At 35.1% G+C, this 24,497-nt stretch overlaps 1 protein-coding gene across 4 annotated transcripts in view; it reads right to left on the bottom strand.

The window, feature by feature from the left end:
- The window catches only part of LOC149535550 (uncharacterized), a 113,604-nt gene extending 90,002 nt beyond the window's left edge, over positions 1-23,602 (bottom strand). Inside the window, exons 1-4 of one of the 4 annotated variants that reach the window (XM_089807080.1) lie at positions 23,320-23,602; positions 22,974-23,189; positions 21,447-22,204; positions 12,877-13,001 (exon numbers count right to left, since the gene is read on the bottom strand). In XM_089807080.1, the coding sequence (XP_089663206.1) occupies positions 12,877-13,001; positions 21,447-22,204; positions 22,974-23,166 (1,076 nt within the window). In that variant the 5' untranslated portion in view covers positions 23,167-23,189; positions 23,320-23,602. Of the gene's footprint in view, positions 1-12,876; positions 13,002-21,446; positions 22,215-22,973 lie in introns of all 4 variants that reach the window. The other 3 variants (XM_089807081.1, XM_089807079.1, XM_089807082.1) reach the window with 3 other exon arrangements.
- Positions 23,603-24,497: the final 895 nt, after the last annotated feature.

Genomic DNA, 24,497 nt, shown 5'->3' with positions numbered 1-24,497 from the left:
ATCTCTCATATCATTTCACAAATGGAGATTGAAATTTTGGGCTCCTTCACAGCAGAGAAGCTCCAATCAAAGATCTCCAGAGTTGAAGAAGTGACAAAAATGCATGATTATTGGATGATTAGAGCTAACAACATTCTCATTCCAAGTGTCCATGAATTGAAGAGTGTAACTGATGCAATGAAGGCATACAAAGGCAAGGTTGTAACTTCAAAGAAAAATGGATGCTCTGACAAAGGATTACACTCTTCTTGCAAACATATGACAAGTGTCACCTCTTTTCTTTCTCTCTCTTACTGATATTGTAGCCATATTTGGCATTCTCCTCGTAGGCTAAAGTTCTATAACGGATGACATATCCAGTCAATCCTATTTTTAGAATGTTCAAAGATGCTTTGTTGAGTAATCATGAAATGTAACTGGCCAATTCCAAGAGGGCCTAAAAATGTAACTTTTTGAGAAGTAAATAAGATTGGCAAAATTTTGTTGTGGGCAAACCCTTGCAGCTGGGACTACTGTGTGAGACTCTGCATCCATGTTTTGATTCTGTCATTCATGTTAGTCTAGTTTTAGTTCTTTTATGATGGTTGGAATGACATGTGCTGTTGATGAAAGTTGTGGGATTGCAAATGAACTGGGTTTTGTTTCTTTCTTTTCAATGGTTATAAGCTTTATTTCCCTTATTTGCAGTATTATCTCAATTCCTTTGTTCTATACAAGTTAGTTCATGTGCATCTTCATGGCTGTGTGGGAAGTTCAGGATTTGGTCAATGTAAGCTACCGAGTGAGAAGCAAACGGTTGTTGGGCAACCTCATTAACTTGTGCAATCTAAGCATTGCTTAGTTAATAATTCTCTCTTTTCTTATGTAGCATGCATTGTTAGTTAGTGTTCCACTGTTGCATCTTGCATTCAGTAAGTAGGGTAGATTGCATTTAGGAGTTGGAAAACTGAAAATGACTAATGTGCATTCATAATTGTGGAGCTTTGTGAGTCAACATCTAAAAACCGTCTAGGTTGTTTAAAGTCTTTAGGCAATCCAGTCATACCTCTTCTACTCTCTGGTCAAGACCATCCATATTTTGGTACAAGCATCATTTGATACAAATATTAGATAATAGGTATTTTGGGTGCTCATTATTGTTTCAAATTTGTATATTATAAAGATCAAGATTACAGTGAGGGGTTATATATATATATATATATATATAAGCATTTATATATTAATAATTTAATGTGAAATTTATAACTACTTTGCTTAATGATAGCTAGTGTAATGACTATAAGATAAGATAAGATATATTTCTTAACTTTTGCAATTAATTATGGTAAGAGAAGTGTAGTAATCATGATTAGGAGAAATGGTGATGGGGTCACCACTTGATGGTTATTACTAGGGGATACCCCATAGGGCCAAAGGGGGACAAAGTGGACTACCTTTGCAATGAACCTTGATTATGTATTAAGTTATATAAAGGCATTGGATGCATTCTCATTATTAATAATTGTTCATTCCTTATTCATTAATCAAATTAATACAATTTATTCCTACGTAAGAATTGGCTTTTATTTGTAAATAATGATCCATTTCATATTAAAATGTTAATACTTTCTCATTTTAGTATATTCCTACTTAATAATATTAGAGTAAGGATGTCACCTCTTATAGTTTGACCATGAGAGTATGATTTACCACAAACAAGTGTGGTTATTGTATTGTTCGCACTATTAAGGTTAGTTTGGTGCAAGTAATACCTACAAAACATTTGTTAGAATCATAACAATAACCAATCTAGCTATACCCTCTAAATTAACCCCAACCTTAATGACGTCTCTAGATCGGGCTTCCTAACCCCTTAATTATTCCATCGTCTTCTAATGGAGTGCTCCCATTAAGGTTCTTCTTGAACGGGACATCCTCTATCCAAGGCCAATCACATATGCATTTGTTGACATCATCAGAATATTTTGGCACATCAATCTCGGGGATGTTGGTCAGATTAAAGGTTATATTAACCTCACATACCAGCATTATAGAGACGATGACAATCTATGACAATCTCAGTCATACTGGGCAAAAGGAGAATATTAGTCTAAAATATCAATATTAAAAAGATTCTTTATTCTCAAGCATGTCGGTCAGATAGAATCTCGTTGATCTCACATACTGACATTATGTCGTATCAGTCAAATGGAGATTTTCAATCTCTCATACTAACACTAGTAACGTTTAGATCAATCTCTTCTTATAAGCTATCATATTGATTTCATGGTATGTTAACAATAAAACATTATTTATCTATATTAGGAAATCCATATAAATATATGTATATAATTATTACCAAATATTCTTCCAATTATAATATAACATATTAAACACGTCAGTGAATATTTATCTACTAAATGATCCTTACGAGTGACCATACCTCTATACCTATTTGTTTGGGTTGATGCTCCCAAGTTATAAATGGTAGTCTTAACCCTTTACTTGCCTTATTTGCTCACTGATGGGAATAGGTACGATCATCTGACCTATGCGTGCTTTTTCCTCATTTATCTGATGGCCCACCTTTTCAATGTCATTGTCAACCGTGATCACTGACCTTGCCCACAACTTGATGATACGGTATTCAATATTTTCCCTTACTGTGAGGTATATTATTGTTATCTCTACACGACTTTGTTGCCGAACAAATGTGTACACAACCTTCCTCTTGTTACTTTCGGTATTGCATGTACCTTTGCTCCTACGTGCACTTTTCTTGCTTGACCCTTGGTTTTTACTTTGAGTCATACCTCCTTCCCCACATCAACTACTTTGGAGACGATATGTCCTTTATTTATTGGTGTATAAACTCTCCAATGGCGATGGGGTCCACTTTTTCCTCCAAATGTATTCAATGTCGATGTGACCCCTTTATGGCCGCTATGTTTGGGCATCCCGTGATTTGTATGTATAACGTACCAATATGCCATTTATCTTCATATTGGTCGATCTTTAACTCGTTGTGTGTGTAAGCAGTTCACTTCCACGTATTAGACTAGCTATGATTCGCCCTTTAACCTTTTGTGATGTGGGTTATAGACATAGCAACACAGGGGTCATGTCCCATTCAAATAGGGACTAGTTTAGTAATATGTTTTAAAGGTTGTACTTAGTAGTTTAGTAGTTAGACATATTTCGATACTTGTATATTAAATCAATTGGTTTAGATATGTTCATTTATTTAATCATTTAATATTTACTAGTATTTATTAGTATTAACTATTTTATTGATATTTTATTGAGACATAAATTACAGTCAACTAGCCATTCTATTCTTTAATTAGCTACATTGTTATTTTGAATTAGTATATCAATCATTATGATTTAATATTGAACTTCGTATTAGAGGGGTTATTACAATTGCCAAGCATAGTCACATGCTAGTTATGAAGGGGTTCATATGGTGACTGTTTGAATGGACAAGCTGCCCACACATCACGTCTGATAGTAGGGGCCCAAGTCACATATTTAATATAACTAATTTGCAAGTAAGGCATCATCATATATTCGGAAATGTACATTGTTCAAAACACGAAAGGAGATTGGTTTAGCTAGGTCACACTTGGAGTTTAGTTACCTAGCAGACCGTAAGTCGAGGACAAATAATAGGTCAAATCATACTCAAGAGTTGAATGGCGATCGTACCTTGGAGTAAAACATTAATTAAAGAACTAAAGAAGCCGAGGCCCGTGTCATTATAAATTGAGGATCGAGCAAGTGGAGAGATATAACCGCAGAAGGAAATTGGATTGTCCAAGTCAAACCGTATCCTACCTATCAAGTAGTCTAAAATATACTTAAGGTATGGATATTTATTGATTATTAAAAAGGTATGGATGTTCATTTTATGGATAAGAAGGATATTACTTTTAAGGTATAAATGTTTTATTAAGGAAGGCATCAAGGTTTACTTGGTATATAACTAGTATTTATATGCAAAGGTATATTTGTTCATGTATAAATATGACGTATTAAAAAAAGGTTAAGCTAAATGATTAATTATTAAGATAAAGAGAGTCCTTTTGGGAAAAGAGTGGTCTTAATAGCTTAAGATCAAGAGAGTCCCTTTGGGAAGAGAGTGATCTTAATATGGTTCTAAGGTCGGACTATTCTGTAGATTGATAAGTAGGAGATAGTTTCCACAGCAAGTCAAATTGTGATATTGCAATCAGGATTTAACTGTGTGATTTTGAGTCAAACTCATTGACCCATGTTTCATGAGTAGTGATTCAACATGAATCCATCTCTCATGAGAATAAATGGAACACTTAGCACTCATTGGATCTAGGTGATGCTCACAAGGGTGAAGCACCGAGACTTCCCGGGAGGTCACCCATCCCAGTACTACTCTAGCCTGAGCACGCTTAACTACAGAGTTTCCTGCATGGTTAAACCCAAAGCTTGCATATGTGATAAGGGCCCTAGATAGAGAATATCTCTCAAGAAGGGTTATCAATCCCGATATGGAGACATCTCTAAGGTTAGGGTTAAGATAGAGGGTAGATTAGTGAAATATAATTTATTATTTTATAATTCTAACATGGGATTTGCAAGTATTCTTATTGCAATTAATAGGGGCTTTACAATGGTATCAAACCATAATCCTGCCCTCCTGTGGATTATGTTCCATAGAAAAACCATCAATAGATTAGAAAACAATGGCCAAACCACTAGCACAAGAATTGAGAAATTTCAAGGAGCAAACTAACCAAAGATTCGAGAGCACAAATAAAATGATCCTCAAAGCTATACAAAAATCGAGCAATAATAATCAAACTTAAAGACCCAACCCTAATTCGGGATGGGAGATCTATTCTAATCATTCAGAAAATGTACCTTCAACAAAAGATTCATCTTTTCGAAACACATTTCCCTTATTCCTTCCAAGAGGGGAACCAATTATAGAAGACAAAGAACCAACCATGAATAGTGTGGAAGAAATTGCCCAAATACACGCAAGACTAGACCCACAAGTTAGGAACATTATTCCTTTAAAGGAATACTATGGGAGCAAACTATTGGAAAGTAAAAAGGAAATATTTGTTAACAAAAATCTCGAAACAAAAATTAAAATTGGTATTACTACCATGCTTTAACAGCTCAAGGGAAGAAACTGCTCAATCATGGGTTTAGAAATTGGATGCATATTTATCTTTTACCCTTATGACAAAAGAAGGTGCCATCAAATTTGCTATACTTCATTTAGGAGGACCAGCTCGTGATTGGTGGCATTATGGTCGCAAAACACTAGGCCATAAAAAAATCACTACGTATAATGAATTCACACAAAGGCTTATTAATAGATTTGATAATAAAGATTTTGGATGGTATTTCCAAGAATTAACCCACCTAAAACAAATAGGAACCGTGGGAGAATATTCACGTAAATTACTGGAATCATCTATCATGATTCCTAATCTTCCTCAAAAAAGGCTCACCCATATGTTTATGGAAGGACTTAAGGACCCTATTAAGAGCTTAGTAAAACCTCTTGAACCTCAAAACTTAAGAAGAAGTCATCAAAAAAGCTAAAAGGGTCGAGATTAATACATCTATGGAAAGGTCCAAATATCCTATGCATAAAACACCTCAGCAAAATGAGAGACCTAGAAGAGATCAAACTAGACCATGTTATATATGTAAAGAACCAAGGAGCAAAGAACACTGATGCAAAATAAGAGAAATTATACCAAAAAAACTTATGTTTTAAATGTAAGGCACCGTGGAATCATAAGCATCAATGCAAAAGAGGACAAATGAATAATATAGAAGAAACATTTGAAGAAAACACATCCAGGAAGAAGGTAAAGACCGAGGAACAAGAGCATGGGGTTTTAGTTGTTATTATACAAGAGAATGAAAATAGAACTTTTCAAATTAAGGGGACACTTAGAGGACAAAAAATAATAGCCTTAGTAGATTCAGGAGCTACACATGACTTCATTGGAAAACATACAATAACAAGAAGGAAGCTAAAAACTGAAGAATATAAGGTATTCAAAGTAGCCTTTGGGAATGGTTCCATAGACCATTGCACCACTATAGTACCACAATTGGAAATTAACCTAGGAGGTCACTCAATAAAAAGAAACTTTTATGTAACTAATATCCAAAATGATATTCTCTTAGGAATGCCATGGATAAACTCCTTAGGACGAATCATAATGGACAGTCCTACCTCAGAAATATGCTTCAAACATGAAGGGAAGGAAATTACACTCGAACGGTTACCCAATTAGTCTCTTGTAAGAAAATGGCCAAAATACTTAGTCGTAACCAAGGTGAATGGGTTACACAATGTATGGTGATGGATGTTACATCCCAAATTTTAACCTAATTTAAATTATTATAGCCGTTGAGTTGAATGGATTTTTCTTTCCTATTCCTGTGAAAAAGGTAGTTAAATATAACCATTGTATCTTATGAAATTGTTTAATTTTTAACTATGCTCCACAACGTTTCCGAGACGGGGACATCTTGAGGGACGGGAATGTGTTTCCAGTACAGGTACAAGTCGAAGCCAAAATTTGGGGAACAAGACCTTAGGGGACAGCGATTAAAAACATAGGGGATTTTTTTATATATAGAGACAGCATTCAAATATGCATATCATAACATTGATAAACCATTCACCATAGACATTATAGAAGATCAATACACGGAATATTATCAAATGGAAAATACTAACTACTTCCATTATAACAATATCACATACATATATAGCAAAAATCAAAATGCCTAAAGGCTCCAAGTATCATGCTGAAATCATAATGAAATAAAGAGAAGTCCAACTAAACTAGTTCGTAAATATTAAACACAATCTTTCCTCACTGTTCCTACTGCTCTTATGTTTTTTCTTCCTCTTAGCAAGTATGTCAAATGTAAAAATGATTAGAAGAGTTAGTGTTTTAATGGACCAAATATGGGTTGCATATTTTGATTATGTCTTTAAGACGACTAAGGGTTGCACAGAAGTAAAACCTAGAAAAAAAAATGATTTTTTGGGGCCATTTTGCCTTTACTAGATAATCTAGAAAAAAGGGGATGGCCAACAGTTTCGGGGACGGATAGGGGACGGCAAAACCGTCCCCAAAATTGCTGGCCATCCCCAAGTTTGCTACCCAAAAAAATTGGCCGTTTCGGGAATTTGCCAAAAAGGGGATGACTCAGGGGGCAACCAAAATCCGTCCCCCTGTCCCTGTTTCATCCCTAGTACCAGTACGACCCCAAAACCAAAGGAGACGTGTCCCCGTGGAACACAGATTTTTAATGATGATGGTCATTATCCATCATTTGTCATATGATGATGATAGTAGTTAGCAATTGCTTGATTTCGAAATTAAGGTTATCAACCAAATTCCTTGTTAAAAATCAATCTTATATGTTATTATGGAGTTATCATGGAACTTGGTAATATTGTGGAAAATTGTTACACGAGTGATTGCAGGAGTAGATGAAGGGGAGAAGCATTGCTTAACGGGATCTACGAAATGGGGTACTACCTTGGTCCATTTATTTGATCGACAGGTATAACCCCTATCTTCATAAGGACCTAGTGACTTGTATAGCAGGATACAATCATTGGACACGCATGAGTTATTAGATAAACATTAAAAACATTAATGATCTTACCTTAATTAAAGTACATACCTTTATTGGATTATGGTTGACTTTTTCATCACTTCATTATAATACATATTTATGTACGTGCACGTAGATATAAAAATAAAGGTGAGACCATAGTATTATTTTTTATACAAGATTTTATCTATTTAATACATACATTTAAATGCATGTACAAGAAGATAAAATAATCTTCCAGATGAAACATGTACTTAGATATACATATTTAAAAGGTATGACCTTGGATAAACATTTAATATGGTGTCATCTTGATAAAATATATTTACGAGCAAGTAAATAAATATGCTTATAAATTATCCTTTCAATTTATAACCTTCAAGTTCTTTTCCATATTTATATTTCCTTATAAGAGGCTGAATTATACACTTGGCATATGATATCGGTGACTCTAGAAGACAAATCTTTCAAGAGCCATAGAAGCCTTTGATATTTTTGAATGCCTCCTTATTTATGGAAGTCGGGGAGAGGCCAAAGATATAATCTTTTCTCATGATTTTACCTCTGCTCTCTTACACTATTTCCTTCTTATATCCTTTTGTTGCAAGTGATTCAGACCAGTCGTAATTCATATCTACTCTGAGTTCTGCATTCGAATTGCTCACGTCTAAGGAACCGACTATTTAGAATCAAGCCAAGGCTCGTGTCTTCTTTTTTAGACCACATTATGTGGTCAGCCTTCCATTTTCAGATTGCTATTGTTTTTAAATTGTTTTCATATTTACAGCAAAAAGGAATGTGTCCATGAATATTCCATACATTACTTCTGAATTGCAAATCGAATGGATAATCAATAGTCCAAGCTCTCTATGTTGAGTCAAGACCAAATGTGCATGACATGTTCATACATCTTTGTTTTGCTGAAGTATATCCAAATCAAAATGTATTTCCTTGCAAGCTCATCAAGATCATTTCTCTAATATTTGATATTCTGAAATTTGCAATATTCTTCCCCAGCTGGGGCTCAGCAAAAGAGTTGGATTTCTCTAAGATTTTAAACACCTAGGACTCACCCAGCTATGTGACCAAGGAAGAGGGTGAAGAGGTGAGAGAGAAATCTGCAATAACATGAAAACGGAATCAGATGTGACATAACAAATTTATATAATTTTTAAAAAGGAATCATATGATAGCTCATGCATGTCCATTTATATTGTTCCTATTGACAAGTCAAGCAGTGGTGTGATCGGGTAATAGAAACCTATCCATAAACCTTGGCCAAGGTCGTTAAAGGCATACTTGCCTTCTTAAGATCACATGATGTCGGTAGTGCCAGTAATTCAAACATGTCTGTCCATAACTGTGCAGACATTCTAAACACCGGTATTGCTCAGGTGGCTAGACTAGTAGTACCCCAAGCCTGATCTCAACGTAGGGAGGGCCTTTCTTTTCAAAATATTGTGTGGGGATGGATATGTTCCACGATTGGGAGGTTGAGCCCAAGTCAATGCTTCTTCTCTTACTCAAAAGTCGAGGCTTGCACAACCAATTAAAGACTCACCAGCTACTTTTAGCATGTTCTTTCTATATCCCTGCTATGCTTTTGTTTCCTCTTACATTATAGTAAAATGACAGTAATCTACTTTACTTGTTTACAAGGAATGATTAGGAAATGGTTATTTCAGTTAATCGTTATATCAGTTAATCATAATTTCAGTTAATCGTAATTTCAGTTAATCGTTATTTAGTTGATATCTCATGAAATGGATTATAAGATGTTATGTTTCGAAAGTTAGTTGAAGTATTATTTTCATTTCTACTTAAAAACAGATGTTAATTATTTTCTTTTTCTGTTAAGAAAATTCATTTGTTACAATGGATAAGTCTAATCCTCAAGGGCAAAACATTCATGTGGATATCAAACCAATATTGAGAAGATACAAAAAGGTCTTTGAAGAAACTCCCCCAACCCTCCCCTCAAAGAAAGGTTTTGAACATTCTATAGAATTAGGAGCAAAACCAGCGATATAACTACTCCATATCGGCACCCCAGGAAATTTAAAGAAGAAATAAAAAAGACAATTCAAGAGTTACTGGAAATGGGACATATCCAACCTAGTAGTAGTCCATTTGCTCTTATGTAGTGTTAGTCAAAAAGAAAGATGGCACCATGAGGATGTGTATTGACTACAGAGCCCTAAATAAGAAGACCACAAAAAACAAGTATCCTATCCCAAGGATTGATGAATTAATGGACGAATTACACGGGGCATGTTACTTTTCAAATATTGATCTACAATTCTGATACCATTAGATAAGAATGAGGAAGGAAGATATTCAAAAAATTGCCTTTAGATGCCACTATGGACATTTTGAGGTTTTAGTTCTTCCATTTGGCCTCACCAATGCACCAGCAACTTTCCAATCTTGTATGAACCACATCTTTCGACAACAACTAAGGAAATTTCTACTCGTATTCTTTAATGATATAATTATTTATAGTAAACCATGGGAAGAACATCTGCAAAATATTGAAGAGGTTTTGAGAATTTTGGAGCCAGAATCACTATATACCTAAATTTCAAAATGTGGATTCAGATCAGAAGAGATTATATACTTCAGACACTAAATCAGTGCAAAAGAGGTAAGTGTATATGATGAAAAAATCAAAGCTATCAAGGAATGGCTAAGACCTAGAACCTTAACCCAACTCAGGGTGTTCGTCGATTTATGCAGCTACTATCAACATTTTGTAAAAAGGTCCTCTAAAATATCATCCCCCCCACAGATTTAACAAAGAAAGGAGCAATCTCATGGAATGATATATCCCAACAAGCTTTTGAAAAACTCAAAGGAACCATGTGTTCTTGTCTCGTTTTGGCTATTTTCACCAAACCTTTTAAGCTACAATGTGATGCATCAGGAGGAGTCAGAGCAGTACTCATGCAAGGGAGACACCCAATAGCCTTTGAAAGTCATAAGCTCACAGAGGAAGAAAAACATTACTCAATATATGATAAGGAAATGTTAGCTATCATGCATGCCTTAGCAAAGTTCTAAAAGTACTTAGTTTGTGGAATATTCATTGTGAAGATGGATCATAACAACTTAAGATTCATCTTAAACCAAAAAGATCTTAATGATAGACAACAAAAGTGGGTTAGCCAAATCCAAGCCTACGATTTTGATATAGAATATATTAAAGAAGTTAATAACGAGGTTGTCAATGCTCTTTCAAGAAGACTCCATATTAATAATATCACAAGAATCTCCAAGAATTGGAGGGGAGACATCATAGCAAAATATGCCAAGGATCCCCAAGCACAACAAATATTAGAAGGTAAATTACCAAATGAAGATTTCAAAGTTTGGGATGACATAATCCTCTACAAAGGAAGAATTTACTTAACTCCACAATCAAAATTTAAAGGCAAAATATTAAAGAAGTGTCATGACAACCCGATAGCAAGTCATCAAGGATACTATAAAACATACAAGCACATTAGAAAGAAATACTCTTGGAAGGGATTAAAGAGGGATGTACTAAAATATGTACAAGAATGCATGACTTGTCAACGAAATAAGGTAGAATTGAAACATCTTGCAGGATTACTACAACCATTACCCATTCCAAGCCAAAAATACAAAAGCATATCAATGGATTTCATAACAAGACTTCCAAAGGTCCAAGGAAAAGATAGCATATTTGTAGTCATAGATAGACTTACAAAGTATGCACACTTTTTTGCCATCTCTACAAAATACAAGGCACGCCAAGTAGCTGAATTATTCTTCAAAGAGGTTTTTCGACTCTTTGGGCTCCCTCAAAATATTGTAAGCAAGAGAGATAGAGAATTTCTCAACAAGTTTTGGCAAGAACTCTTTCGCTTAGCAGGTACAACCTTGACTCCTAGCACAAGTCAGTAAGTGGTTGGAAAGATATGTAAGGAACTATGTTACAGGACAGCAAAATGCCTAGATTAAGTGGTTGCACTTAGGAGAGTATTGCCATAATACTACTCACCGTATGTCAATACAAATGAGATCATTTAGGGCACACTACGGATATGAAGCTACATCCTTTGGGAACCTAATTACCCAAGAAAGTTTACTACCAAGTGCACAAGATTTTGTAAAGCAAAGTGTGGACATCATCAAAACCTTAAAGGAGAATTTGTATCAAGCACAAAATCAACAAAAAATATATGCAGAGAAGAAACGAACAGAGAGAGTTTTTACAGTTGGGGACTTAGTATTTTTACAATTGCAGCCATACAAACAATCATCAATTAAGAAAAATGGTGCAGAAAAACTGAAGCCACCATTCTACGGACCATATAAAGTACTAGTGCCCATCCCCACTCGCAAACCAGTGCCAGTTCCCATCTACTCGTAACTTTGATTATTCAATATCACTAGGAAACAGCTAGGCAAATTTAGAATGAGAGGCTTAAAACAAGACCATGAACGCAGATATACAAGGAAAGTCTCAGAACATTATTTTTAAACAAATAGCACAATTGAGAATTTGTAGGGAGGCAATGTAGCAAAAAAAAAATCGGGATGTGATTAGTGACTACGCTAAAAGGCAAGCAAAAATGCATGCAAACAAATAACAAGCACAGGAGAAGCAGTGATGGAACTGCATAAGCAGAAGAATCACATAATGTAAATACATAAGACTTGAGGGTAATTATTGTAGTTAACTATGATATACGATTCAATGAATTCCTTCATTCACCTCAATTTTGACATCCATATCCACAGTAATTCTGAAATGAGCTCTCCGCCATTAGAACGTAATTCTATATCATCCACTGACAGACTCTCTTTTAAGAAAAAACCAACTGTGCTCAACCTGTGTGTAGTTTACCATTGCCTAATTGTTTTGTAATTTTATCCAATTCTCTATGCAAAACACTGGATAATTCAATGGCACTATTTAAGTCATGAAAATCCAGGCTCCAGACAGGTACTTAACAAAAATAATCAACTTCTAACTCCTGCAAAGGCTTCCTATCCTGCAGAATTAATCTAGTTATTGGTTTGCATGGACCAAGCCACAAAGGAAAAGCCTATATTTACAGATAAGAATAAATATTAGTACTAATTATGAATGGGCTGAGCCAAAAATAAAAAGTATTAGTAAAAGAACATTTCAAATCCTCTTTCTATTTGTCTGCATCGGAACACCTATATCTCACTTTATAAAATTACTATTCATTAAATGAAAATAACCAAATGAATACTTACTTCTCTGTCAATTCTATAGCATCATGTGTGATTTCAAAATTTTCAGCTGCCGATGTTTCACTTTCCACATTATTGGTGATTGGTAATTGAGAACATCTCTCTAATAGACAGCCATTTCCTACTTTCTGTCAAAATAACATGAATAGAAAGGAGCTATAGTTCAGGAATTGAAGCGCTTGAACAAGTTCCCTTCTTTGAATATTACCACATATATAACTAGATAATATCAGTGATATAATATCAACAAAAATTCACCAAAGCACCTCCTTTAGCTATCATTTTCAACATTCATTTAGAAAACTATATGATACTTTCCTATTAACAGATAATAAAAACATGTAATAATCTGTGATATTTGCTATCAGAATTCAACTGTAGTCTTTTAAGTCAGACTCATTGACCCATTGCTCATGAAACATGGGTCAATGAGTTTGATTTGAAAGACTATACAGTTGAATCCTGATGGCAATATCACAATTTGACTGGCTGTGGAAAATATCTCCTACTTATCAATGTAATAATCTATTTAGTGTTTTCCATATGCTGAAAGAAAAACATGAAACAGTCATCCCTGCTTTCAATAAAAACTGCTTAAACAGAAGAAGACCAGATAATAAAAGAAAATCAACAATGATGCTTAACATTCTGCACATTTTGATATGGCATTACGTTCTCAAAAGAAGGGATCTAAAGGCAAAGCATGACTGGTCTTTTTGGCCTGTTGTACTTTTTTTGTCCCCTGGCTTTTGGCCTGTTGTATTTTGTTGTGTATCATGGTTGGGGACTTTTTTCCCTCATCTTCTTTGGGTTTTAGGAGCCTAGACAAAACCCGTGTTGGTGGCTGTTATGTTGCCACTTTGGTCACCTTTTGTTTGGTGATTTGTTGTTCTGGCCTTTTGTTTCGCCGTTGTCCTTTGGCTGGGCTTTAATTGCTTATTTTCAGCCTTTTGTATTATTTCAAACTTGGGTTTCAGGATCCCTGTAAAACTTGTTTATCTAATCAAAAACATTCTGCACATTTTTCCTTTGTAATTAGATAAATGATTTCTCATATGTTACCATTTTCAATCTTATTTAGCTAAGTTGCTGGTTTGGGTAGCACGGGCACAGGTACAAGAACCTGGCATGTGGATACAGGCAAAAAATATTTGGGGTTTTGATACATAGGTTCACGTACATGTGTGTGTCTGTATAATTATAAAAATATATATACAAAAAATTTAAAGATATATATAGAATTAGAAAAACTAAATCATTTGATAATATACTTCATTATTGATCAATGCCAAATGCCAAAGATAAATATTACATGCAAATTGATATTTCAGAATTTCAATATATCATATATCAATATGTCTAGGTTCACAATTCAAATGAAAATCATTACAATTACAAAATTAACAATCAAAAATAGTAATTGTCTTCTATATTCAATGCAGTTCATCAATCATCAAAAGGATTATCAAAAAAATAAAACTCTTAATCAATTGCATTTTCAACTGCGGCAAGTTCAAGATCACTTGAAACCAAAGCAGTGCCACTCGCATTAGATGCACCGTGTGTAGGTATGTCCTCAACATCATCACCCATAGTGACTCTAGCAAGATCTTTAATGGTTGCATCCAAGTTGGTACTCAAGGGCTACATCCCAAAGCTTCACCACCCCATCCTTGAATTGGAATGAATCTAAACCACGTCTTTTACTCTTCTTACAGCCAAGCAGTTACGCTTCACTAAGTGGATAAAGGAGTATGTATTCCAATTCTATTGAATGAAATGGTAACTTGCAACCTATTGAAATTAAATAGAAAACTAATAACATTTAAAACAAAAATTAAAGATTGCAACCTATTGAAATTGGAGAGAAAACTAACATAAAAGACACATTAAAGAATGTTAATTACTAAATGATATTAAAAAAATGCTTGTAACAAGATCTTGATTGCAAGAGGTTAGTGGTACATATAATCTTGATTGTAGAGGTACCACCATGTAGCAGCATCCACTGTGGATTGGTCATTAACAACACAAGGAGTGTGACATAAACAAACCAAATTCTTTACTAACATTTTGCTCCACTTCTAGATCTTGGAAGAGTCTACTAAATGCCCACTTGTATTCATTAGCCATTTCAAAATCTCTATATGGTGGTAACCTCCCCGGCATAGGAACTACATAGTTCATAATACCTCAGAGATGGTGCACATGCAAGGAGGTGTAATGGTATGGTCATTTCATTCCAACAATGAAGAATGATTGGTTCCACCCTTTGAGAGAGGTTTCTTCAGGGTCATTCTCTTTTTTTATGTATTGCCACTTTTACTTTCTCTATCATCGTGTACATGACATCATAAACATCCCCTAAACATGGTGTATCCATATCAGTTAAATGAAACACAGTCATGATAGGCTTGGTGAATTCCAATACATAATCCACATGAGCCCACCAATTGTCATCCAAGATCGATAACTTTACTTTTTGGGTCGTCTCTGAATTTGATTGTTTCCATAAACCCCATTGGTTGCTAACAACCATTTGACCCAACACCTCTTGCACCTTCAAAAGTCATCTCATAACAATATTATTATATGCAAATAGACTATCAACAACCTAGGATCATGACAATAATAAGTTGATAACACATTGAAAGACAATTATAAATGCATATACATATTGAATGAGCAATAAATATAATTTTTAAAAAAATAAAGTATAAAGTATATACTTCCAACAATTTCAATCTCGAGAAAGTTCTGAAAATTACTTGTGGCATTCAGTGGTTTGTCACAAACATATGGATCTCCTCACTGTCTTGGTATATCTCTTTCACCCACTCTATTTGAGTGCCAATAGTTTGCATCACCAAGTTCAAAGAGTTTACAGTACGTAGTGTTCAGGAAATATGCTCATATCTTGCCTCAATCAAAGCACCTACACCCCTACAATTTTTGTATTGTTCACAATGACTTTGGTCACATTCGCATGACCCACCCACCATCTCTATGGATTTAGTGAGGATCATATGCACTCTACAGCTTTGACTTGCCCCTTTGGGGACACTATAATGACATTTATCAATGTACGGTTTTTGCAATCTTTCCATCCATCGAAAACAATAGAAACTCTTGATTCAACCCAAGAATCTCTAATTGGTTTTAGTGAGGCCTCTATAAAATTATTTTCACACCCAAGACATGTGAAACCAAGAGGTACACTATTGATTGTCAACACCATCTACCGCCAATATGGCGATCTCACCAAGTTGAATGGAAGACCATTGGCATAGGTACTGTTAACCAAAAATGCCTCCAGCCAAAATTTGAATTCAAAAGTCTAAGCATACGCCAACGTTCATATATTTGAAAATTCAAATATTAGGGCAAGTGAGAATACTTTGGTTATGTGCGTTATATCCTAAGTCCCAAGGTTAAATCATGTTTTAATATCTTTGTGGCCTCACATTTTCCCAACAGTCAAATCTTCCCAGATTGACGAGCATCGCTTTGTCACCATGCAGAAAAATACGGACTTTATTTCATGCGACAACGCGACAGTGTGACACACGTCTAGGTGGGACCTTTATTCTTCTTTAGTCAACACAAGTCACCAACAAGTTTTCCTTCGCCATCCGATCTTTCTAGATCTATGGCCGTCGTCTCGTTGCCTTAGGAAGTTACAAGGGTTTTATGGAAGGTGACAAAGTGACAATGACACGTGGACCAGGTGATATCATTCCTTTGACGGGCCAAAAAAGTAAAGACTTATCATGAGGTGGAGCAATGTCAGACAAGTTGGTGCACGGACAAGTTCTAATTGGTTCGAATTCTAACAATGGTCGATAGATTTGTCGCATATTCCTAGGCCATCAGATGAGAGAAGATCAATGTCTCTCCTCATGTCGCTATGGGAAAATGATTGATCTTTAGTTATAGTGACATGGCAATGTCCTGACACGTGTCCTTGGTGGGCCCCATTTCTTCAGATTGCAAGAGGTGAAAGGTTGAAGCTACTATAATACAACCAAGTTCCCATGTTACGATCTTCCGATCCAGCGTAAGGTCGCGGAGTTAATTGTCAAAGCCACTGATGTTATGATATTCAACTATAGTAACATCGTAGAAATGTATGGTTGCAAGAGATGCTAAGAAGGGTTATGATCTTACGATATGTGGTTGTCGTAAGATCGTAGGTGCAGCTGAGGAGGTCTTCCGAAGACACGAAAATAAAGGATTTGTCGTAGCATCGTGGCAATTGTAAGATCATAAAGAGACTTCAACGGAGGCCCGATATTAAGATAGGTTGACGATCGTAGGATCGTAGAGCCTTGGTTGACCATGATAAAGGTTTTTCACTTGTCTAAGCTGGAAAAGAAAAGGGTCTTCGACCAATAGAATTGCAGGAAAGGTACATGAATGAATGTTGAATATGATTGACCTACTGATACATCCGACTTGGTGTGTTGATAGCAAGGAAGAAATGACTTTTTAATGGCGGATCGGATTTTTGATCATCTACAGATTACTTTTAGCATTCCCATTTCTAGTAAATGCAAAAGGAGCATGCACTCATCACTTGATTATCCATCTACCTAATAATGCATTAATGACCACCGCTTTTGTCTTCTCAGGATCGTTCTTTTGGCAAAAGATTGGATTTTCTCATATCTGGGTCTTCTCCAAAATCAGATTTTCTCGATCTTTATGGTTATCTTAATGATGGTAGTTCTGCCTTGGCTTCCAATAGAAGTTTCTTAGTCATGCTTCAACTATAAAAGCATTTTTTGTACCCTTTTGAAGGGTTGATCTTTCTTTGATTCTCTAGTAGTGCTTCCCATGCATACTACTGTAATTTCTCATGCCTCTGAGCCATTGTAATTCTTTATTGTATCTCTTTCAGCCATTAACACAATGTCCAAGACTCTTTTGCTTCTGGTTAATGTTCTTGTCCATATTCTGCAATTTGCATGATTGTATCTATTTTGGCATTTGAATGATATAAAGTGAAGTCTCTTCCTATAGCATTTTTTTGTTGTCTGATCTACATGTGATTGTTGGATTAAACAAAGTCTGAATCTGTATTCCTTGAGGTTATAACTGGTTAATCGTGCATTTATGGGCAGAGATAAGATCAAACACCCTATTTTGGTACATCACCTCTTTAGAATAGATTAGGTAGTTAATTTCATGTATTCCTTCTCCCTTTTCTCTTCAAGAATGGTTTAAGTGCATCTTAATAGTAGAGGAAGCCGGCCTTCTCCGAAGACTCAACCTCATAGTTCCAGTCCCACAGCTTGGAGGTTGTTTCCATGTTTCACAAAGTTGTCCTTAGGTAAAAATCTTGGACAAGGGTGCAAGCTTTTGTGACAACAGGTACAACATGCAATTTTTTGTTCAGCAAAATCTCTTAATTCCATTTAAATGCCTTCTCCAAGGAACCTCTTTTGTGAGTGGGAATTTCTACTTCATCTTCGACTTTCATAGGGGGTCCATGCAAGAATAGATGTTGGCAGGTTGCTACTGTACAGTGGGTAAATTCATTACTTTTTTCTTTGCAAAAGGATAAGCTCTTTTTTTTCTCATAGGAGTTTTGCTATTTAGTAGCAGACAGCCCCTTCCAATTGAGCCTGCACAAATTTCAATCCCTTTCCCAGAAGGACCCATAAAGTGAAGTTTAACTGAATGAGACAAAATTACACATTTAAATACATCATTGCCCTTTGGAAGTTGTTCAGTCTTCGTGGCGTGTCTCATAAAGGCGATCCTTTATCAATTTTAAATATTTTATTTCCTTGCCCACCTACTCAACTTTGAGTACTGACCACTCTTGCAATCTAATGTTTTATTGTTATAAGAAATTAAATAACTTTAAATGAGAAAAATCCCAATAGATACAAGCATACAAGTCCAAAAGGAAGACGCAAAACATTATAACAAAGAGTTAAAGTTGTTATTTTTTTTTAATTAGAAATAAACTTGATAGCAAATAATCTACAAATCAATAGATACCATAACCTGCCATTCGTAGCACAAGTGGGTCTGATCTGATTCGAAACTCAACAGGCGCAGAGGATTATTTCTGTCGCTTCTACTACAAGGCTGCCACTGGTGCTTTTACTCTTGTCAGGGTGGTTGTGTTCTGCAAGTGTGAAATACTGTACATCCCCGATGATTTGATGGTGCAAAACAAATTGTGCAAAGACTGGTTTCATCCAGCATGCATGAATCCTAATATAGAAAAGGCAAAAGCTATGGAGTATTTCTTTTGTCCAGATTGTTCAAATGGTGACAAGAATCAAGAAAACTGTGCCAAAGACTTTTTCAGTTGCAAAGAAGCGCAGGTGTTCATTCTCATAGTGTTGGTGATACATAGCTTCTATCATGTGAAGACTCAGGAAAGAGTTTTTGTTAAGTCAAGATGCAGTGGCATCGTGTTTCTACCAAGTCTGCAGTCTTTCTCAACGTCTTCTATTAATCCCTTTCTGATCAATTTTTTCTTTGGATCTGTTGATCCTTCTTTGTTCTCTATTTGAAGTAGGGCTCGAGAGTCTTCTAAATTCATTGGGTCGTCCTTGCATGAGGAGACATTATGAAGTAACTTTTCTTTCTATACGTGTTTCATGCTTGAAGATCTCATCACCAAATTTGAGAATTTTTATTTGAAGAGGAAAGTCTTAAGAGTCAGTAAAAGTCCCATATGTATTGCAATCACTCACTGGCTCCTGTTAGTTTATTTAAAATTCCCTTATGGTTCACAGCTCTCTGACTGCTGCTCAAGCACTTGGATATTATCTTTTTATTCAATATGTTTGTTTGGTTGAATATGATCTCCTTCATTTCGTTTGATATCTTTCATTCTCCAAAGTGCATAATATTTGTCATTGGGGACTTCATGAATGAACACACCTATTGAGATAAGAGGTAACCTTTTATAATGATGTGTCTTTCGCTAACAAAGAAAACCTTCAACCTTGATCGCTACTTTAACAATTATTATGATTGTTGTTCTTAATGAATGGTTCGGTGGCTTTCATAATATAATCACTGCACATTACTATATCACTGCAGCCTTAAGTTTATTTCTGTACATTAATTTGCCATTGCTGCTTGCTACTTACATCTGCTTATATGCCTGCTATTACATCAACAATGATATTTCATTCCCTTCATATATCCCCCTTCATATGAACTCTCCTTCCTTTTATATCTTATGTTGAGGGAATCACAACTCTTCACTGCATGCATCTTTGACCTTTCATTACTTGTAATTACATTTTATTTTATTTTATTTTTAAAATTTTATTTAATTATTATTTATTATTAAATCTTATTTCAGAAGGGGAGATTACAAATATGTTCAATAACTAGCTTAGTTCATCAAAACACCACCATATGCCCGCTATAAAAATCAATATATAATTGCTTAGACAAGAAATTTTATTTAGGATGTAGGCAACACGTCATTTCTAAGATTATGGGATTCTTGTATCAAAGAAAATTTGATTCATAAAAAGGCCATAATAAATGTATAAACTACAATTAGTTATTATATAATATTATAAAAGAAAGCGAATTTTGGTCTGAATCACTGATAATTTTTGGTTCCCTATTTTTTCAATTAGTTAATTGAATCTTCTGTCATTCAGTTGTAGGTTTGTGTTATTTCATAATTATAAACCTTTATATTGCTAAATTGTATTTCCTAATTGTAAAACAACGATTTATTGAGAGGAGAAAGACAATATCCCACGTGCACAAAGGGACTGAGCCTTGAAAAGAAGTAACTATAAACCCTTATACTTCAGAAAAGTTTTTATGCTTTTAACGGAAAAGGTTTTCACAGAAGTCCACACATAGGGCAAGAGAAGTGATGAAACTATTCTCTGTGACCATTTAGACCTAAATCAGCATCTGTGCACCATAACTATCTGGGAGAATTCTCTTCCGACTACAGCATGATCTATTTTGCAGTAATAATATGGTCACATCTTATTTCCAATTTCAGAATTGTTAAAAATGCTTAACCTAACTTAGTTCTTCCATAAATATCATTCTTTCCGGTCTTCAAAATGTACATTTGTCCAAAATGATTTTGTTTTCAAAAACACCCTGCTTTCCAATCTTCAAAAAAAACTTGTGTTCAAGATGAATTCTTTCAAAAATACTCTAGTTTCCAGATTTGGAAAAAAAAAAAAAAAAGACAAGATTGAAATTCAAATTTCTTTTTAGCTCAAATTTTCAGAAGCTTCATATTTCGCATTTGTGAGTGTCATAGTTTAGATTCTAAAGCAGCGTTAGAATTTGAGAACTCCTGGGTTTCCATGTAAAAGTGTCAGGTTTACAGCAGTTAAAGCGGGCTTAATTAGGGCTTTAAACAAGATGGAGATGTCACTGTTCATTACAATTTCAAAAACCAACTGATTCAATCCAGAAGCTTATCATCAGCAACTGTTTCATCTGACAAGATTGAGGTGGAAACAAAGCAAACCTTTTATTGGCTAATCAATTTGTACGCAGTAAAGTACCCAAATAAAACTACAAGACAAACAAGAAGAAGAAGAAGTGAGAACAACCTGTTCAGAAGCTCTTTCACTGCCCGTAATGTCACCAATGACCTGCTGTCCATCTTTCTCAGCAAGCTCAGTCGCCGCACCACCCATGTTTCTTGCAGCATCTACACCAGACCCAACCAGCTGATCCCCATTTGTTTCAGCAGTTTCAGGCACTATATGAGCTAATAATGCTGTTTCTGCTTTACTACAAAACATGTCATTTCCTCTGGGCTTTAATTGCACATCTGATGAAGAATCACAATCACCAGTAGGCCTGTTCTTTTCCGTGCTTTTTTCCTCCATGCCAAAAGCACTAGCACAGTCCTCCTTTAACGTTACATTAGATTCAGAAAATTCCTCGCATTTACCAGCTTCAACCCTAGAATTTTTTCCCGAATCAAACCCTGAATTATCTAATCCTACACCTACATCCCTACCTAGGCCTTCGGACATCTTCATTCGATCAGAACTGAAACCATCTGACTCTGCGGATATATCCCTAATTGAGTCGTCAGCCATCTTCATTCTCTTTGAACTAGAACCATCAAAGCACTGCCCTCTCTCTATCGATATATTATTTTCCATAACAAAATCTTTATCCTGTATTTGTTTATTTCCTTCCAATTTATAAACCTCGCTCGTCACAGCCGTCTCCTGCCCTGAATTCTTCATAGGTTTGCCACCGATCTCACAAATTTCTGTCTGTTGAGGTATCTGAGAAAGCTGCTCCGATTGAGGAAGTGACCCAAACTGGAACAGAATGCTGCCATCCGGAAGCTCTGCCAAAAGCTGCGCATATAAGATACAGTTGCCGTAACAGAAAATTAAAATTACGACGAAAAGTCCAACTGCATGCAATCGACAGAAAAACTCCATCTCTGAACAGTATTATATTAAATACAACCCATTTCACAAGGAAGGAAAACTAATCTATGTTTTTAATTTCCTCCGTGTCCGAAAGCCATAGGAGCGACTGATTAAATTAAAGGATAACTAACCACAACGAATTGACTCCAAAGACGAGATAAACCAATTTAAATAGTAACTTTTAAAGACCACCGGTTTCACCAAAACGAGAAGAAACAGAACCATTTCAAAACTTCTGAATGGCCGATTAGTTGCATGTCCTAACGGCCAAAAAAACAAATGACTACACAAAATAAATAAATATCCAAATTTGGATAAATCACTTGTCCCTTATAAAACTTACACGCTTCCGAACACGCTTTCCAGTGCAGAACACTGATTCTAAGGCTAAGATTGAAAAAAGAAAGTGCCTGTTGACCTGGTGCATTACTATTCTGAGAACAAAACCTAATTCTAGAGAATTCCTTCCAGTGCAGAACATTAATTCTAAGGCTAAGATTGAAAAAAGAAAGTGCCTGTTGACCTGGTGCATTACTATTCTGAGAACAAAACCTAATTCTAGAGAATTCCTTCCAGTGCAGAACATTAATTCTAAGGCTAAGATTGAAAAAAGAAAGTGCCTGTTGACCTTATGCATTACTATTCTAAGAACAAAACCTAATTCTAGAGAATTTTACTTACCTGTAGTAGAAATTATCCCAAAATCAGATTGACTAGAACAAGAAGCCGTAAATGTCGAGCTTCTAATCCGAGGTGAAATAAAACGGCGGCATTGCTTCCTTTGCGAGTGAAATACAGGCTTTATTGAACCCGAAATTTTGAAGCTTCTGCCGCAAATAAATGAAGCTCTATACCCGTTTAAGCAGGACAACATTATACGGCAATCCGGAAATTTTCCTACAGCATGCGCCATTATAAATAGATCTGATTAAAATATTCAAGGCTTTATCCAGTGCCATGGTTATACGCATGAAAACAAAATTTTAAAAACAAATTATCTGAAAAAGTCGATTCTGAAATGTCCTACTGTAAGTTATTATTAAAATAAATGTGGCTTGTCTTCTATGCCTTGCTTTTTCTTCAGTATTGTGAAGCTAAAACACCGTTTTGACATGGAGCTTTATGTTTCACCGCTTGAAAATACCATGCTTCAGAAAAAATCTTACTGAAGTCGAAAGTTTTTATTCAGTGACGGTGATGATTACGGGGTTAATTAGGCTTATCGTTCTTCCTACGCAAAAGAGATAAAATGGAAGATTCGAGTACTTCTGTAAGACGAGGCAGTTCATGGGACCAAGAGTTATGAGTTCGCATTTTGTTCAATGCAAATGGGTAATTAAATTAACCGATAGCATTTGGAGAATTTTTTTTACAATGTATATGTGTTTGTTACAGTCATAATTTAATACATTATTTTAAAATCTTTAAAAATTAAATTATTTCAGTTTTTATTGGCTGAGAATAAAAATAATAAGGAAAAAATATTTTTAATTACAAATAAATTGATAAATTATATTAGTTTTATACATCTTATTAAAATAATTTTCTAACATTGTTTGTAGCAATGAATTTAATGCATCATTAATACCAATTTACTTTTTCATGTGTGAGTTTTACAAGTTATGTCATTTTTTTTTGTACTTTAACCATAAATTTTCACGTAAGATGCAACAGCCACATGAGCTCTTTTTAGTTGTCATTTTTACAAATCCTCCTTAGAATATTATTGTAAGTCTAGATAATTGTATTGTGAGGTTTTTTTTTTTTAATCATGACAGAGCGTCGAGTTCAAAATGTAAGTATTCTAAGTTCTATCTCTTTTATTCAAGTGTTTCCTAACTAGCCTTAATTCTTGGGTAGTCTGATAGCCTTGCAACTAGATATCATTCCTTTTAAGTGACTTAAGCACCAATTTTTTTTTAATTTGTAGGATATGCAACAACCCTAGAAGCTCCTATAGAGTCGTTCCTCTTTCTTTTAACTCATATTTTGCTTCTTTTACTTTAATCTTCTAGTTGTTTGTTTCCATCAATGGGTGTTGTGACTTCTCGTTTCAAACTAGTAAAGCTTTTAGGGTTTGAAGTTCATATGAGTTTGAAGCTTTAATTTGAGATAGTAGGTTTTGTGATTTCTAGATTTTCCCCACAAACTCTTGGGACTATTATTAGGTGAAAATTTCTTGCTTAGATCATTGTGGGCTCCTAC

Source organism: Cupressus sempervirens, chromosome 10 (assembly GCF_028749045.1).
Source record: "Cupressus sempervirens isolate cs-2001-9-10 chromosome 10, ASM2874904v1, whole genome shotgun sequence".
Classification (NCBI taxonomy): domain Eukaryota; kingdom Viridiplantae; phylum Streptophyta; class Pinopsida; order Cupressales; family Cupressaceae; genus Cupressus; species Cupressus sempervirens.
Note: the sequence above shows the minus strand (reverse complement) of the source record. Positions and strands in the feature narration are given on the sequence as shown.